The sequence below is a fragment of the Colletotrichum fructicola genome (genome assembly GCF_000319635.2).
Source record: "Colletotrichum fructicola Nara gc5 chromosome Unknown KSG_Nara_v1_contig02, whole genome shotgun sequence".
Classification (NCBI taxonomy): Eukaryota; Fungi; Ascomycota; class Sordariomycetes; order Glomerellales; family Glomerellaceae; genus Colletotrichum; species Colletotrichum fructicola.
The window spans coordinates 1,040,330-1,055,828 of NW_027094052.1; the positions used below are offsets into that span (position 1 = coordinate 1,040,330).

At 58.9% G+C, this 15,499-nt stretch overlaps 5 protein-coding genes across 5 annotated transcripts; 2 read left to right on the forward strand and 3 right to left on the reverse strand.

Annotated features, from left to right (window-relative positions):
• Positions 1 to 2,291: 2,291 nt before the first annotated feature.
• Positions 2,292 to 4,681, forward strand: dpp4 (putative dipeptidyl peptidase 4; the record flags this gene model as incomplete). The annotated part of the gene is made up of 2 exons (XM_032031926.1): positions 2,292 to 2,771; positions 2,828 to 4,681. 2 exons carry the CDS (start codon positions 2,292 to 2,294, stop codon positions 4,679 to 4,681), a joined length of 2,334 nt encoding a protein of 777 aa, XP_031889060.1.
• Positions 4,682 to 5,500: 819 nt separating this feature from the next.
• Positions 5,501 to 6,129, reverse strand: CGGC5_v003003 (uncharacterized protein; the record flags this gene model as incomplete). Its single annotated transcript, XM_032031927.1, has 2 exons — positions 5,501 to 6,036; positions 6,117 to 6,129. The coding sequence occupies 2 exons, from the start codon at positions 6,127 to 6,129 to the stop codon at positions 5,501 to 5,503; spliced, it is 549 nt and encodes a 182-aa protein (XP_031889063.1).
• A 452-nt stretch (positions 6,130 to 6,581) lies between these two features.
• LOT5 lies at positions 6,582 to 7,603 on the forward strand (the record flags this gene model as incomplete). Its single annotated transcript, XM_032031928.2, has 2 exons — positions 6,582 to 6,919; positions 6,991 to 7,603. 2 exons carry the CDS (start codon positions 6,582 to 6,584, stop codon positions 7,601 to 7,603), a joined length of 951 nt encoding a protein of 316 aa, XP_031889062.2.
• Positions 7,604 to 7,920: 317 nt separating this feature from the next.
• CGGC5_v003005 (uncharacterized protein) lies at positions 7,921 to 11,220 on the reverse strand (the record flags this gene model as incomplete). The annotated part of the gene is made up of 1 exon (XM_032031929.2): positions 7,921 to 11,220. One exon carries the CDS (start codon positions 11,218 to 11,220, stop codon positions 7,921 to 7,923), a length of 3,300 nt encoding a protein of 1,099 aa, XP_031889065.2.
• A 1,058-nt stretch (positions 11,221 to 12,278) lies between these two features.
• On the reverse strand, positions 12,279 to 14,324 carry aglB (putative alpha-galactosidase B; the record flags this gene model as incomplete). Its single annotated transcript, XM_032031932.1, has 4 exons — positions 12,279 to 13,228; positions 13,378 to 13,461; positions 13,650 to 14,040; positions 14,229 to 14,324. The coding sequence occupies 4 exons, from the start codon at positions 14,322 to 14,324 to the stop codon at positions 12,279 to 12,281; spliced, it is 1,521 nt and encodes a 506-aa protein (XP_031889068.1).
• Positions 14,325 to 15,499: the final 1,175 nt, after the last annotated feature.

The window sequence follows — 15,499 nt, forward strand, 5'->3', positions numbered from 1 at the left end:
GACACGCAGGGCCGGCCGGGGGGTACGGGGAGGCGAATGTTGTTGTCGATTTGTGGATGCGCAGCCAGGGTTCACAACTGTTGAAGTGTGTGTGGTGATATGAGTGAGGGTAGGTGAACTGCGGGAGATATTCCTACTGCCGCTAGGGCGGTATTTCTTTTGTGGAATGTCCCTTGTCTCTGGGTGGTGGTCCCTGGTTAGCTGAACACCCATCTCTGCATTGATTTTGACAACGTTGAGGGGTGGCTGAGTGTGTCTCAGTTGGTTGAGTGAGGATTGCTCGCATTCTGACGGTTTAGAGGCGTTTTGACCCGCGTGGCATGATCAAGTCGAACGGCTGATGAGAGTGGTGGAAAGCATGGCTGCCAGCTGTGAGGAAGCGAAGTGATGCATGGCGTGGTGTGTCTAATGTCGCGCACACCGAAGGTGAGAGGTGAGAGGTGAGAGGCGCCAGTACGGGGAAGGGCAGGCGTGAATGAGTTCGGGTAGGTGGGCGGCCAATGACGGGGTTTGCCTTCAAAACCTCGAAAGTCAATGCTGGCGGCTTAAAGAGCCCCGAGGTGCCGAACACGCGCCGATCTGACACTAAGTCCGGCGGGCAGGTGGCACGGCACGATACCAGCGGGGGAAACGCTCCATTGGCGGGCCGGGGAGCATCCGCTGGTCTTCCGGCTGGGCGGGGGCCACCGTCCTCACTCACCACACTCACCTACACAAGCATGACAAGGTACCTTGAGGTAAGGCAAAAGGTAAGGTAGGGGGGGACTGAAGACGCTTAGCTTCGGCGGCCGGCGAGAATCCCAAGACAGACCGTGCCAGCAAACGTGCAAGCAAGCCTCGAGCCAACGATGTCTTAATTGTGGCCACTTATTTCTAAAGAAAGGTGAGATAACATGGGGTACGTTCATTGGATTCCTAAGCTGGGGGGTACATACGAATACTTGGTACTCACATACGCTCATATCAGCTCTCACATCATATCATTGAGTGAGATGAGATGCCCCTCATCTGATGAGAGCACAGCACCTAGTAAGTAGTAAGTAAAGTGTGAGTGAAAAGACTCGGTGTGACTGGAGAGTGACTGCTTGCATGTCCCCAGTTTCCAGACTCCAGTCAATCAATGGTTGCACCATCTGAAATGCCCGTCGACCACGCGATAAACTCAGTGCCTTGCATCAGCAACCTACATACCTTACTTTGAGTACCCGCAACTCTCCCTCACACTAAGGTTGCTTAGGGTAGTGAAGGTACACTTACTGAAGGCAGGCAAGATGGAACACTAAATGAAAAGTGCCGCCGGCAGTGCAACACTCGATCGCTCGCTCGGTGGGGGAGACCGGGCTGCCCGCATTCCAGTATGATGCCAGTGCCCGCCCTTTGGCATTTCTTATTTCTTTCCTCCCGTATGTAGTGTACGCGTGCACCTTCACTAGCAATCCTACGACACACAATCAGTTCCTCTCACCACTGCAGAGTGAGTACAGAGTACTTGTACGTACCCATCTTGGTATGCAGCGGTCCCCGCCCGTCCGCTCCGTTCGAGGTGCAACCTTCCCGAAGCGGCATCGAACTGGGTCATTTTGCCCACTGCAGCTTCGCGGTGTTTGGTCTTGGCAACTTGGCTCTTCTTCGCGTGCTCGTGTTTCCTGTCTTTTCTCGCCCCGATGCCGCATCCCCAGCAGCGAATGATTGAATCTCTCGCTGTTTACTCAGTGGTACTTCCAAAATCCAATTTACAGCAAAGTCTTGGGAGCTGGATTATCAGACCAACTTTGGCAGGTCGTTATGGACGCTGGGAGTAGTCCGCCGGGCCGGGTTCTTTTGCAGCTTGCTTCCATGCCCCCAGCCAACCTTTTCTGAGCCAACGCAACCACTCACAGTCGCTGCCGAGACCAACGACCGTCATTGAAGCTGCGAAGCTCCAATCTTAAGTCGTCTTGGCACTCCGAGCACGACATGCATCGCCATGAACCTGTGCTGCTGCGACCGCCAGTTGGACCGCCAAACTCCATTAATTCTCGTGGAGCAGCAGCGGCAGCACCAGCAGCGGGCAATGCGACCTGCCTGATGCGCACCATTGCGAATGCTCCCGTTCAATCGCACGACCGCTGCACCTGCCGTCCGGGTTCTCGTCAATCATCGTCCGGGAAGCTATAAAGCCCCAGAGTTGCTTTTCGACGTGACCCGTCTTCCTCTCGAACTCTCCGCTTCTCGCTCCCCTCCCCCGCCAACCTCCTCGACCCTATTCGCGCCGCTTCTCCTCCGCACAGAACGAAGCACCGCAGACTGCAATGGCGCGTCTCCTCAACGCCGTCGCGGCAGCCACCGCTCTTCTCGTGGGCGTCGCGACCGCCATTGACCGCGAGCCCCACCAGCCCTCCGGCGGCGGCGACAAGATTGTCACCTGGAATGAGACCGTCGTCTCTCCCCGCTTCGGCGCCAGCGCCCGCTCCGTCAGCTGGCTCTCCGGCACAGACGACGGCCGCTATATTGAACAGGACGACGCCGGCCTTGTCATCGTGGACATCATCTCAGGCGATAACAAAACCTTTGTGTCTGCCGACAAGTTCCCCGCTGGTGTACATGAGTACTGGATCCGCCCGGACCTGAAGAAGGTGCTCTTCGCCACAAACTACACCAAGCAGTACCGCTACTCGTACTTTGCGGACTACTCCATTCTGGACGTCGAGTCCGGCGCCCTCCAGCCTCTGCTGCCCGAGGCGCTCGGAGATGTCCAATACGCCGAATTCGCACCTGTTGGCGACGCCATTGTAAGTATCGGCCAATTGAGCGCGGTCTTGCAACCTCCCAGCTTACACGATTGCAGGCATTTGTTCGCGGCAACAACCTCTACCTCAGCAAGAACGGCACCGTCTCTCAAATCACCAACGATGGTGGCCCGGATCTGTTCCACGGCGTCCCCGACTGGGTCTACGAGGAGGAGATCTTCGGTGGTCGCAGCACGCTGTGGTTCTCCCCCGACGGAGAGTACGTTGCCTACCTGAGCTTCAACGAGACCGGCGTCGAGACCTTCACCATCCCCTACTACATGGACAACCAGAAGATCGCTTCCCCGTACCCCAAGGAGCTGGACCTGCGCTACCCCAAGGTCGGCAGCACGAACCCGACCGTCCAGCTGACCGTGCTGGAGGTCGGCAGCGAGAAGTCCACTCCCGTCACCATCGACGCGTTCCCCGCTGACGACCTCGTCGTCGGTGAGTTGAAGTGGGTTACGAAGAACCATACCAGCTTCGTCTACCGTGCCTTCGACCGCGTTCAAGAGCAAGAGAAGGTTGTTCGTGTCGATGTCGATGGCTACGCATCCCAGACTATCCGTGAACGTGACGGTTCTGACGGCTGGCTGGACAACAACCTGGCCATTGAGTACATCGGCCCCCTGCAGAACACTACCGACGCGTACTACCTCGATCTGTCCGACCATACTGGCTGGAATCACTTGTACCTGTACCCCGTCAAGGGCGGCGACGCCATCCCTCTGACCAGCGGCGAGTGGGAGGTCGTGGCTGTGGTCAAGATCGATACCGAGCGACAACTCGTCTACTTCCAATCCACCGAGCACCACAGCACCGAGCGTCACCTCTACTCCGTGTCTTATCCTGCGGGCACCAAGAAGGCGCTCGTTGACGACAAAGTCGATGGCATGTGGAGCGCTTCCTTCTCTGCCTCGGGAGGTTACTACATCCTCAGCTACCAGGGCCCCAACGTCCCCTACCAGGAGCTGTACGCCATCAACTCCACCGAGCCAATCCGCACCATCACCAGCAACGACGCCCTCGTCGCGCGCCTCAAGGAGTACAAGCTGCCCAACATCACCTACTTCGAGCTCACCCACCCCGACGGATACAGCCTGAACGTGATGCAGCGTCTCCCCGCCAACTTCGACCCCTCCAAGAAGTACCCTGTCCTCTTCACCCCCTACGGCGGCCCCGGCTCGCAGCAAGTCACGAAGCGGTACCAGACCATCAGCTGGTCGGCCTTCATCTCCTCGGACCCCGAGCTCGAGTACATCACCTACACCGTCGACAACCGCGGCACAGGCTACAAGGGCCGCGCCTACCGATCCCTCGTCGCCGGCCACCTCGGCCGCCTCGAGCCCCTCGACCAGATCTGGGCCGCCGAGCAGCTGGCATCCAAGAACTCCTTCGTCGACGCCGGCAAGATTGGCATCTTCGGCTGGTCATACGGCGGATACCTCTCGGCCAAGGTCGTCGAGCAAGACTCGGGCGTCTTTTCCCACGCGCTAATCGTCGCGCCCGTTAGCGACTGGCGCTTCTACGACTCGGTCTACACGGAGCGCTACATGAAGAGCCTGGGCGAGAACGAGGAGGGCTACAACGAGACGGCCGTCCGCAACCCCGCCGGCTTCAAGAACATTGCCGGCGAGTTCACCATCCTCCACGGCACCGGCGACGACAACGTGCACTACCAGAACGCCGCCGCGCTCATCGACCTATTGGTCAGCGCGGGCGTGCCCAACGACAAGATGAACTGGCTCTCCTTCACCGACAGCGACCATAGCATTGCGTACAACGGTGCAAACATCTGGCTGTACAAGTACATGACGGAGGCGTTGTTCCGTGAGAAGAAGCGCTCCGGCGACCGGTTGGTGCACCAGTGGACCAAGAAGTCCGACGCGAGCTTCGACTTCGATCGGGAGTAGGCACGCTTTCACAGCGAAGCATCAATCATGAATTTCTTCTGTAAATACTTTCTAGCATGATCTAATGAGTAATTATTCTTATCAAATACCCCAAGGCTTATTCGCGTCATTAAATTTTCTGCTCTGAAGCTTTGAAGTGCACATCAGGTGGTAATCACTAATCCTTTTCCCTCAGTCAACACAGATACACCCTGTAGTCTCGGCAGAAAGGATAACGAGAACACTTGAGCTACCTGTCGTACCCGGCTGTGACGGTCTACACCGCAGCATATCTTGAATGCCCAAAAAAGTGAGCCGCCAACGAGATTGAAAGTCATCGTTCCTTGCCAGGCATCTTCCTGCCGTACATCCATTTGATCCGTGTGTAATTATGTTCTGGCATCTAATGTCCGGCGAGAAAGGTCACATCGTCAGATTCTGGCCGACTTCTTAGGTACTCTTACTCTGGCAAGACCATGAGGCCAAATATACCTCTCACACATAAACATCTGTTGGAATATACTACACAACGACAAAGGTGGATAGAAGAGTAAGCATGCGGCAGAAAGACGGGGAACATCTCGGTGTTGTCTCTACCACACTACGGAGGTCCCGGCAGAACAAGCCAAGCAACCCTCGTTAGAAATCAAAAGTAAAGCAATGCTTATATGTCAAGCTGGCGTCTGCAGCCGACCATGAAACGTGAAGCAAATATCCGCCAAAGGGGCCTCATATCAACAGCCCATGTTGCCCCCATAACACCCAAGAATAACGCCAAACCTGAATTTCACACATCGCCAACCGCAAAAGCACTCCACACCTCGTCATCACCTGGTTGCGTCACTTCATACTCAACCCGCCAAACACCCGATCCAGCTCCGCGCCCTGGTCATTCACCGGCATCTCGCTCGCGCCCGCCTGCCCCGCTGCCATCGTCTGCGCATCCTGCAGCTCCTCGCCGCCCGCGCGCTCTGGCTCGAGCAGCCGCGCGTCGCTGTCGAGCCAGCCCGGCGCCACGCGCCTCTTCTCGGCGAGCTCGCGTGCCTGGATGCGCTCCTCGAGCTCGCGCAGGTCGCGCTCGGCGTCCGCCTGCATCTTCTCGATGTGCGCCTGCAGCGCGCGGCAGGAGGCGATGATGTCGTCCGGGTGGGCGGCGTGGCCGGACTGCGAGACGACGTATTTGGGCTTGTTGCTGGCGTCGGCGGGTTGCGGGTTCGGGTTGCCGGAGTCGTCGGGGCTGGCGGCGGGGATGCCGGTTGCGGAGGGGGGCAGGGCGGAGGGCATCGCTTTGTAGTTGTAGGAGAGGGTTGTCGCGGTCGGGAGGGAGATGAAGGGGGAGACTGTCAGGGGGACCTGCTCGAGGAGGGGGTGGGAGCCTGGGTGGTTGTGTTAGTTCTGATGGTGTTGGCGATGGAGTTCTGATGGTGTTGGCGATGGAGGGAGAGGGGGGACTTACGGTTGCTGTACATGATGGGCGATGGGTAGGCAGCTTTCCTTGGGCAAGTTGTGGTTCAGTTGAGTGGAAGAGGAAGCCGTTTTGGAGGACGGGGTCAGCTTTGGGAGAGAAGCATGTGGTCTTGCGTCGCGGCGTCTTGTGCCTGAGACTTGCAAGAGATGCGCGGAGTGTCTGTGTGGTGGTGGTGGTGATTGCGTGGAGCTTCTGTCGTCCCCGCGGCGACAGCGACAAGGTCCAGCAGACGGGGAGAAGCCGTGTGTCGGTGTGGAGAGAGCTCAGACCCCTCCGAGCATGGAGAAAAGGTACGTATTCCTCAGCAGACCGCACAGGCACCTCACCGCCTTCCCTCTTTCCTCCTTTAAGATTACATCATCTCCAACCAGATCCAGGTCCAATCACGTGCTGATAGCGATAAGAGCTTTCCTCTGCCAGAAAGCTGTGTTTCCCTCCGACGCCAACCCCACCATGTCGCCGTTGAAAGGGTCCAACATCGATTTAGCACAACTCCGGAAAGCCGTCAACATGCTGCCGGTCACCATCCGCACGCCGCCCGCAGTTGCGGACTACACCCCGATCGAGGAGTGGGAGTCGCAAACTCCGCAGTCCTTCACCCCCGAGAAGGCAGTGCTGCATTTCCACCTTGAGGCCGCCAGGGCGTGGGTTCCTGCGTCGCAAAAGGGCGGCCTGGCTGTCGTGTTCCCTGCCGATGGATCGAGCGCCGCGAGCGCCCCTGAAGGCGCAACGTTGAGGGATGCTGGAGAGGAGCTGGTCGAGCAGACTGTGTCGGTCTTTGTTACTTCAGAGTAAGCAATTCGACTACTTGGGACACTCAATTGAGGTCGGAGGAGAGATGAAGCTGACGTGTGGATGCCAGGCAATTCATCATCTTCTCGTCAGCGGCAGGAGCAGGTGTCGGCATCTCGTACCCCGCCATCTCGATCCACGCCGTCAAGGCAGTCGGGACCATCGCCGATGACAAGCCTCTCCAGGCCATCTGGATGCAGCTCCAGCTCGCGGACGGCGGCGACGGCGACGACGACTACGACACGGTCGACCTGACCATCGTCCCGGGCCTGGCGGACGGCGCGCAAGCGGACGTGCAAAAGTTCTACGAAGCGATCTCGACGTGCTCGGATCTGCACCCGGACCCGGCCGACGAGGACGAGGAGATGGACGACGACGCTGGCGGGCGCATTATCTTCGAGGGCGACTACGAGCCCGTAGAGGGGTACACGGGTGTGCTGCATGGCGCGGCGGACGGCGGGCTGCCGCCTTCGTTCCCGGGCAGCGGGGGCTGGATCACGGCGGAGAATGTTCACTTGCACTTTGATGCGGACGGGAACTGGATCGGCGGGCAGAATGGCGAGGAGGGCGGTGAGCTTGGGGAGGGCGCGGGAAGGGTCAGGGGCCACGATGAGGTCAACGGCAGCGGTGTGAACGGCCACGACGATCCCGAGAACAAGCGCCCGCGTGTGGATGAGCCATAGAGGAAGTGTGTTTGCGCAGTGGAGGCGGCATGATACCAAAAAGATCGGGACCTGGACGCAGTGTGAGGTAGGAAATTCATTTTCTCAATGTTCTCTTGCTCCGGCTGTTATGATGATTCCACGGCGTACTGAGAACTGCCGAGACTTGGTCTCGTTAGGTAATTTGATCAGAGTGATTGTGCCATTTTAATTATACTAATAGTTGTGTAGGTATATCTCGTTCCGTAATGTGTCCGATCTTAACACCAGAAACCACGCCCGCTGTCCCTGAAAATGATGGTTACAGTTAGAAAAATACAAAAGAAAGAACGAGGCCATCAAATCCTCAAATTCGAGCCGCTTCTGCTGGGCCCGGCCATTCCATCGGATACCTTCCTCGGAGAAACCTCCATCACCTTCAGCCTGGACCCTCCGCCGTCTTCTTCATTCTTCTGCTTCCCCTTGTCAACCTTTTCTTCCGCATCGATCCAGGCCCTCCTCGTGGGACTCTCCAACATCCCCGTACTCGCCCGTGCCGCTCCCCTCACCGCGCTCCTCGGCGTCGGGTTAAGCGGCCTGGGCCCCCTGATGATACTATGTGGCCGCTCTGCCTCCTCCTCCTCCTCGTTCTCATTCTCCTTCTCCTCCACCGCGGCCTTCAGCTCATCCAGCCTCCCACTACCCCCAGGCCGGCTCTTGATCACGGCGATAGAGTTCCTCGCGCCCTTGATCGATGCCCCGCGCGGGTTCCGCTTGGCCTTCTGGCTCTGGCTCAGACCCAGCGATAGGTAGTTCTGCCGCCCGATCTTGCTGATGCGGCTGTTGCTGCGATCCGGGCTGAAGCCGCCCCCGCGGAAGTTGGGCAGCGTTGGGCTGTCGGGGTCCGAGACGGAGGAGCCCGCGCTGAGGGTGCTCATCTGGCTGTTCATCCGCCGCAGCTGTGCTACCGTCGACTGTAGCCCCATCACGGCAAAGTCGCGGTGTTGGAAGGAGCCGCGCTTCGGTGAACTGTTAGCTGAGGAGGAGTTGCTGTTGAGCACAATGGACGGGCACGAGGTGCTCGGGATGACCTTGTCGGTGCGGTTGTCCCTTGGATTTGCTGGTTGGCGTGACTGCATGCGCTCGCGGATGGGGCTGCTGGCCATGCCGCGGCGCTTATACCGTCCTGGCGTGGGTGAGCCGTGTCTCGCCTCGCTGGGGAGTTCTGGGCTGGGAATAGGTCGGCGCGTGGGCGAGTGCGAGCCACGGCTGTCGAGAGAGTCCCTCGCTGTCGAGCGAAGGGTAGGTGATGTACCACTATTTGTGAAGCCGCCCCCGGCGCTGCCCATCGTCAACGCGTCGCGATTCGGTGACCCGTAGCCCGGTCGCAGGTTGAGAGGTGGCGGAAAGACAGGCTTCTGGCCAAAGGTGGCCCTTTTATTCGGCATCTCGGGGCGGCGATTGTTATCTTCAGGAGAGGTTCCCGGGCTAGCCTTCATGCTGGCCACGCTCGTGCTGGAGACCAAGAAGACGGGCTTCATCGACGCGACGCTCTTGGGGCGTATCGTCTCCGGCGACGGGGCGAAGTCGTCCGATGGCAACATCATCGATAACCGGCCGCCGTCTCTCTCCACCACGCTGCTCCGCTTCACAACATCCAACGGCCTGGGCACAGGCGAGTTGCTCGCCGATCTGGAATTGAAAGGGGGCTCGATCAGCGTCTTGTCTTCCGGAGGCGAGATGCGTCGGAGGGGAGGCAGGCTTGAAGATTGCCGCTTCGGGCTCCTCGGCGGCACGATTGGTGGCGAGATAAACGGATCGCAGATGGCCGTGTCGATTGTCAGCCCCTTTGGCTTCCGGCCTCGTATGATGCCACCCCCCTGGCCGCCCGTCTTGCTGTCGTCCTCTGGCTCGTTGACGCTGTACAGTGTCGACAGCGACGAGGATGCGTTGCTCCCGAGGGAGGCCATCGACATGCACCGCTCCTCTGGCTTTTCCCCTTTGCTCCCGGGAGACTCGTGATCGGACCGTCGACTGGGACTTGACAGCCCCGTGGGCAACACGTGCTCAACCTCTGGCGTCGTCTCTCCGAATAAGCTATCTGCATCTGAGACCGCTGATGACTGCGAGGTGTTGCGGCGGTGGTTGTGGACCGGTGTCTGTACCAACACCGGCGCAACCATCCTCTTGTGCGGACTCGGGGTGCGCGTCCTCTGCTGTTGGCGTTGCAGTTGCTGCAGTTGTAGCTGTTGCTGCATTTGTTGTTGATGCAAACTCTGCCGGAATTGCTGCTGCTGGATTTGCTGTTGTTGCAGTTGATGCTGAAGTTGCAGCTGCGCACTCGCATCCAACGCCTGTCCGACATGGTGAATCACCACGCTCCTTTCCGGCGACGACTCAAACTTGATCGGAGATGGCGGCTTCGTCGGCGAACGCGGCACCATCCTCACAGGTGACCCCGATAGTGAGCGCGGCGCCATCCTGACAGGCGAACCCGATACCATCCTGACGGGAGATCCCGATGCCGACCGCGGAACCATCCTGACAGGTGATCCCGACGTCAACCCCAGCATCTTCACTGGCGACCCCGACTTTGTGGGCGATCCCCCTTTCGTGGGCGACCTCCTCGGCGTCCTGACGCTCGACCCCGCCGACGCCGAATTCGCCCTCTGCCGCGTCGCAGGCCGACTGTTGCTCGGCGTTCCGTTCATCAACCTCTCCTCCGTCGACCGCAGGATCTCCGCCAAATCAGACTCGGTCGTCTTATGGCGCAGCCTTGGGAGTGGCGCCGGCCGCGGGCCCTGAGGAGATGGAGCCGGCACAGGGGGACCGCCCCTCGCGGCGGCAGCCAATCTCTCTGCGAGCTCGTACGAGGCCGTCCTCGGCAGCGGGATCCGAGGCGGGTTACCCCTTGGCGCGGGCAGACTCACTGGCCGCGGCTGCGTGATCGCGTACTGGCCACCGCCGCCGCCGTCGCCGCCCAGCTCGCTCGCAAACGCCTCCTCCTCCTTGAACGTCGAAAAGTCCGGCAGCGTGGGCGTCCGCAAGATGAAGCTGTCCCGAATACTCAGCCTGCGGTCGTCCTTCTGCACTCTCGGCCCATGGATGGCGTCCTCGTCGATCCAGCTGTTATTCCTCCGCAGATGCCCGCCGCGCTGCTGTCCCCCCTCCGCATCCGAATTCCCAAACACATTGAACGTCTTGCTCCGCGGGAGGCCGATGATGGACGCCAAGGACCGGTGCTGGTGCTGCCGCCGCTGGTGCTGGATCTCGGCCATGTCCATGTACGACCGGCTTCTGCCGTTGCGGCTGCCCGGCTTCGCTTTCGTGAGGCGGCGCGGGCGCGGGCTCGGCGTGCGCGGGGACCGGTCCCCGGCTTCTGAGGCGCCGCATTCTGCGTCTGTACGCGGCGAGCACGAGGCCGAGTTGGGGTTGCTGTTGCTGTTGTCTGAGCGGGCGGCGGCGGCGGCGCGGTGGCGGCGGCCTGCGAGGGCGATGAGGAGGAAGGCTAGGCAGATGAAGAGGAGGACGCCGCCGCCTATTGCTATCGCGAGGAGGAGGGGCAGGGTCATGCCGCTTGTTGCGGTTGAGGAGGCGGTGGGCGCTGCCGGTTGGGTTGTCGTGCCCGGGGCGTCTTCGCGGGGGAAGAGGGATGTCATTGTGTGAGCGCCCTTTCGTGGGTATCTTGCGTAAAAGGTCTATGGTGTCAGAGGTTTTTACGCCCCTTGGCGAGAGAATCCGGAGAGGATCAGAGTTGGTGAGGAGGTGATGAGGTTGCGAAGGAGATTCTCATGATTTGACACTGGTGATCCGGCGTTTCTCTACTTCTTTCCTACAAGTTCAAGTTGTTTCTCGGTCCATGTATGATAGAAATCCAAATTGGAAAAGGATGGGAAAAAACTACAAAGAGAAAGGAAATTCAGATAACGGTGTGTAAACAGAGTCAAAAGAATGGGCAAAACGGTCTAACCCTCCGAGAAGGTCAGGCAGCATAGAGGAGGGGATGCAATCACAAGATGCTGCTGTGTTGTTGTTCGCCTTCCAGGCCGCCTCATGAAATGAGAGATGGCTGGGCTTGCATTTCTCCCAGAGAAAATACACCTCCCAGCACCCGTGACAGGCTGGCTGGCTTCGATGGTAGGTCTTTCTTTCCGTGTTTTGACATCAGATCCCCAAAAAGAGAGATGAAGCGGTGGTCTCAGTCTAATCAGCCTTGGCTGGAATGCGTTTCCAGTGAGTTGTCCTGGGGAATGCATTCCAATAGAGGGATGGGGAAGGGGAGGAGGGCAGAAAAAAACAGCCTGCCCGCCCCCCCCCCGCGAGACCAGCTACCACAACTTAGAAAAGTCTTAGAACGCTCGGAACCGCGGGAGGCCGACAAGAACGTGATGCAATATGAATTCGCGGTCCGGGCTGGGTGGCGGTCGCTGGTTTTGGGAATAGCCTCGCCGGGTGCTGGTATGCGGGCGCGGCTCGATGTCATCTGTGTTAGATGAGCTGACATTGCTCTTGGCTTGGGGCGGTAAACAACGACCTTTCTTGGGCAAGGACGACACACTCTTCGTTTACTATTTATGTTTTGCCATCTTTCTTGAATGGTTTAGATAACCTTTTTACTTTGATGATCGGGTTTCTTGGGGGTTTATTACGATCTGGCCTTGCCGCTCCCCCTTGCATCCATCCCGCCCATCTTCATCTTCGCATGTGACCTCCCACTCTACAACCACTTCATCGCCCGGCCCAAAGACCTCTTCTTGCACTGCACCTCGTTGATCCTCAGCGCTGCCGTATCGTGACTCGCAATCTCAACAGTGACCTCGTCCTCAAACACGCCCAGATCCTTGCCCGTCCACATGTCGTGCACCGCGTACTTCCTCCCGGCCTCCAGCCCCGGCACCTCGCCGAACACCACCGTCTTCTCCTCCGTCCCCTCCAGCGTGTTGAGCACAAACACATGCGTCCCCTCCACGCTCTCCCCGGCCCAGAACTCCGCCGGGTGCGTGATGTTCCACGTCCCGTCCGGGTTCACCCCCCACTTGTACGGCTGCGCCGCCTGCCCAAACACTCCGTCCTGGTTGAACGCCACCAGCTCCTTGTTCACCAAAATCTCCAGCACCTCGGGCGCGATCCCTTCCAGCCGCGTGCCGATGATCAGCGGGCTCTTCAGCGCCGCCCAGAACGCAAAGTGGCTCCGGCTCTCCGCCAGCGTCAGGTTGCCGTTCCCGACCTCGAGCATGTCCCAGTCGCCGTGCCCCCAGAACCCGTTGACCTGCGCCGACGACCAGAACGCCGCATGATTCAAAATAGGCATCAGGCCCCACGACCACTGGTGCTGGCCCAGCCACTCCGGGTAGATGTCCCCCCACATGCGCCAGCTGTGGCCCGTCTCGTTGCCCCAGGCCTCGACGTGCGCGTGGCCCCACGCGCAGAGGGAGTACTCGATCGTGCGGTCCTGCGCGAGCAGCGCGTCGCGCATGCGGCGGTAGCGCTCCGCCGTCTGGGAGGTGGACCAGTCGTAGCCGGCCGGCGCGGGCAGGCCTGTTTTGGAGTTGACCGGGTCGCCGTTGTCTTGGTTCTCGTTCGGGGGCCCGCCGAGCCAGAGCTCGGGCACGTATTTCCAGTCGTCGAACCAGGATTCGGGGACGTTGCAGTTGTCGTACTTGAGGTCTGTGGGTGTGTTAGAGGTGATGTGTGCGGCTGAAGATTGTCACAGAGTGAGACGTTCTGGGGAGGGAGGATCTGGTGCAAGGGGGGTTGAGATCGTGGGGAGAGGGAGAAGGGGGGTTGTTGGATATGACGGAGGGGGAGAAACTCACAGTCGATGCCCCATTTCGCAAACGTCGCGGCGTCGATTTCCTCGTAGCCTAGCGATCCCTCATACCCGCCACACGTGGACGTCCCTGCAAGGAGTATGTGGTCAGCCATCAGCTCGTCGTCACATCCCAAACACTAGCCATCGCAGCATTCCCTCCTTCCCAGAGCCTCACTTGCACCCCTCCTCACACCGCGTACCGCGTCAAGACAACTCCTCTAAACTGCCCCTCACCGCGTCCGTCGAAAGAAACCCGGGGACAAGGAAAAGACTCACCCGCATCGCTGTAAATCCCAACCTTCAGCCCCATGTCATGAATCCGATCAACCATATGCTTCATCCCCAGCGGAAACTTCTCCGCGTCCACCACAATCTCCTTCGTGACATTATCCCGCCGTAGCTCCTTGTCGCTCCAGCAGTCGTCGATGTTGACGTACTCGTACCCCAGATCCTTCAGCCCGAGGTCCACCATCAGCTGCGCGACGCCCACGAAGACCGTCTCGTTGATGTCGCACCCGAACTCGTTCCACGAGCTCCAGCCCAGCGCGGGCAGGCGGCCCGTCACGCCGTCGCGCGAGACGAGTGCGCTGGCGGGGCCCGCGGCGGCGAGGGAGAGGATGACCTTTTGGGCGCGCATCCTTAGAGGGGAGGAGCTGTCGGGGCAGGTCTGTGTTTTATGTATGTAAGTGCTGGTGAACACAGAATGGCCTCGTCGGGAAGAAGAGAGGACTGCGCCGGTGGGATGAAGGTAGAGAGGAGGGTGAGGATGGGTTCTTCATATACACCATCGCCAGTCCCCTCATCAAGCGACCTGCGTGAATAGCTTCAATGCCAAGGGAACAGAATGCAACATACCCCAAAACCGTCCCAGTCCCATTGTCGTGCCACGATCCCCGCAATGAACAAGAACACCACCAACCCCGCGACCTTTGACATTACCTCTCGAACCATTGCGTCGTCTGATCGCTGCTCCTCCCGGCGTGCTGAACCAGGGTACTGGGATCAAGAAGGGTTACGGTGAGGGGTACTCGATATCGACGACCGAACTCGCGGGCAGCTCCAGTTCATCCGATGAGGGGAAAGGAAACAAACGTCAATTGTTGGTGGGCAACCCAGGAGAAATGCAACGCCATCAGCGGCCCAAGCCAGATGCGCGGAGGATCGCCGTCCGAGGAAAGATGGGGGGATCCGATGCGGGGTTGGAGCCTGCACGTCACGCAACGTAGTTAAAGGCCAAAAAGCGTCGGCGCGTCGGATACGTTCACCAAGAAAGCTGCAGCGGGGTTTGCGTCCGACGGCGTACAAGATAGTAAAACGGCCCGCTCCCATGGCGTCGGGAATGGCGTTGTGTGATTCGATTAGAAGGAAAAACTACTGCAGGCCAAACTGCATGGCCGTTGAGCGATCCGGAAGCGATCTAGGCCATGGCGGAAAAGCGGCGGAGTAAACGTCCTGATGCTTGGCTCGACGACGTCGCTTGTCGGAATGGCGGGAGAGGGGAATCAAGCGCGGGGAACCATGGAGATGGTGTAAAAGTCGGATCATCACAGAGCGGGCATAAGGGGATCAAATGTCTCTACGCGGGTATATGGTCAGGTGAATGCCGTGAATGGGAATATCTTCAAACGACATTGAACAAGAGGTATCTCTCAGACATAAAACGCCTACAGGATGATGATGATGATGCACTGAGTCGTTACGAAAGCAAAAGCGAAAAGCAAACCACAAACACCGCCAATCAATGGCTACGACGACGGTCCCCGACTACGCGCAGCTCACGAACGTCCACCGAGAAGGAAAACAGAAAATGCAAGAACCTGAACTTGATGATTTGCCGCCTAATGATCACCATATCTCATGACGCAGGCCATACCATGCCCATACCTTGCTAACTACCTCCAGAAAAAAGATGCGTCTGCTCATAATGTCCAGACAACAACAAAAGGTTTCCATGAGCAAGATACGGGAAAACCAATGGGGAGCCAAATCATTTCCGTGGTAAGGGTTCCTTTTGCTGAGGAGAAACGGACGTTGCATCCTGATGCTTGTCCTGCACAAACGCGATCCCAAACCCTAATTTTTTCGCAACCCATAACCGAAATGGAGACGAGAGTCCCAGAAAATCG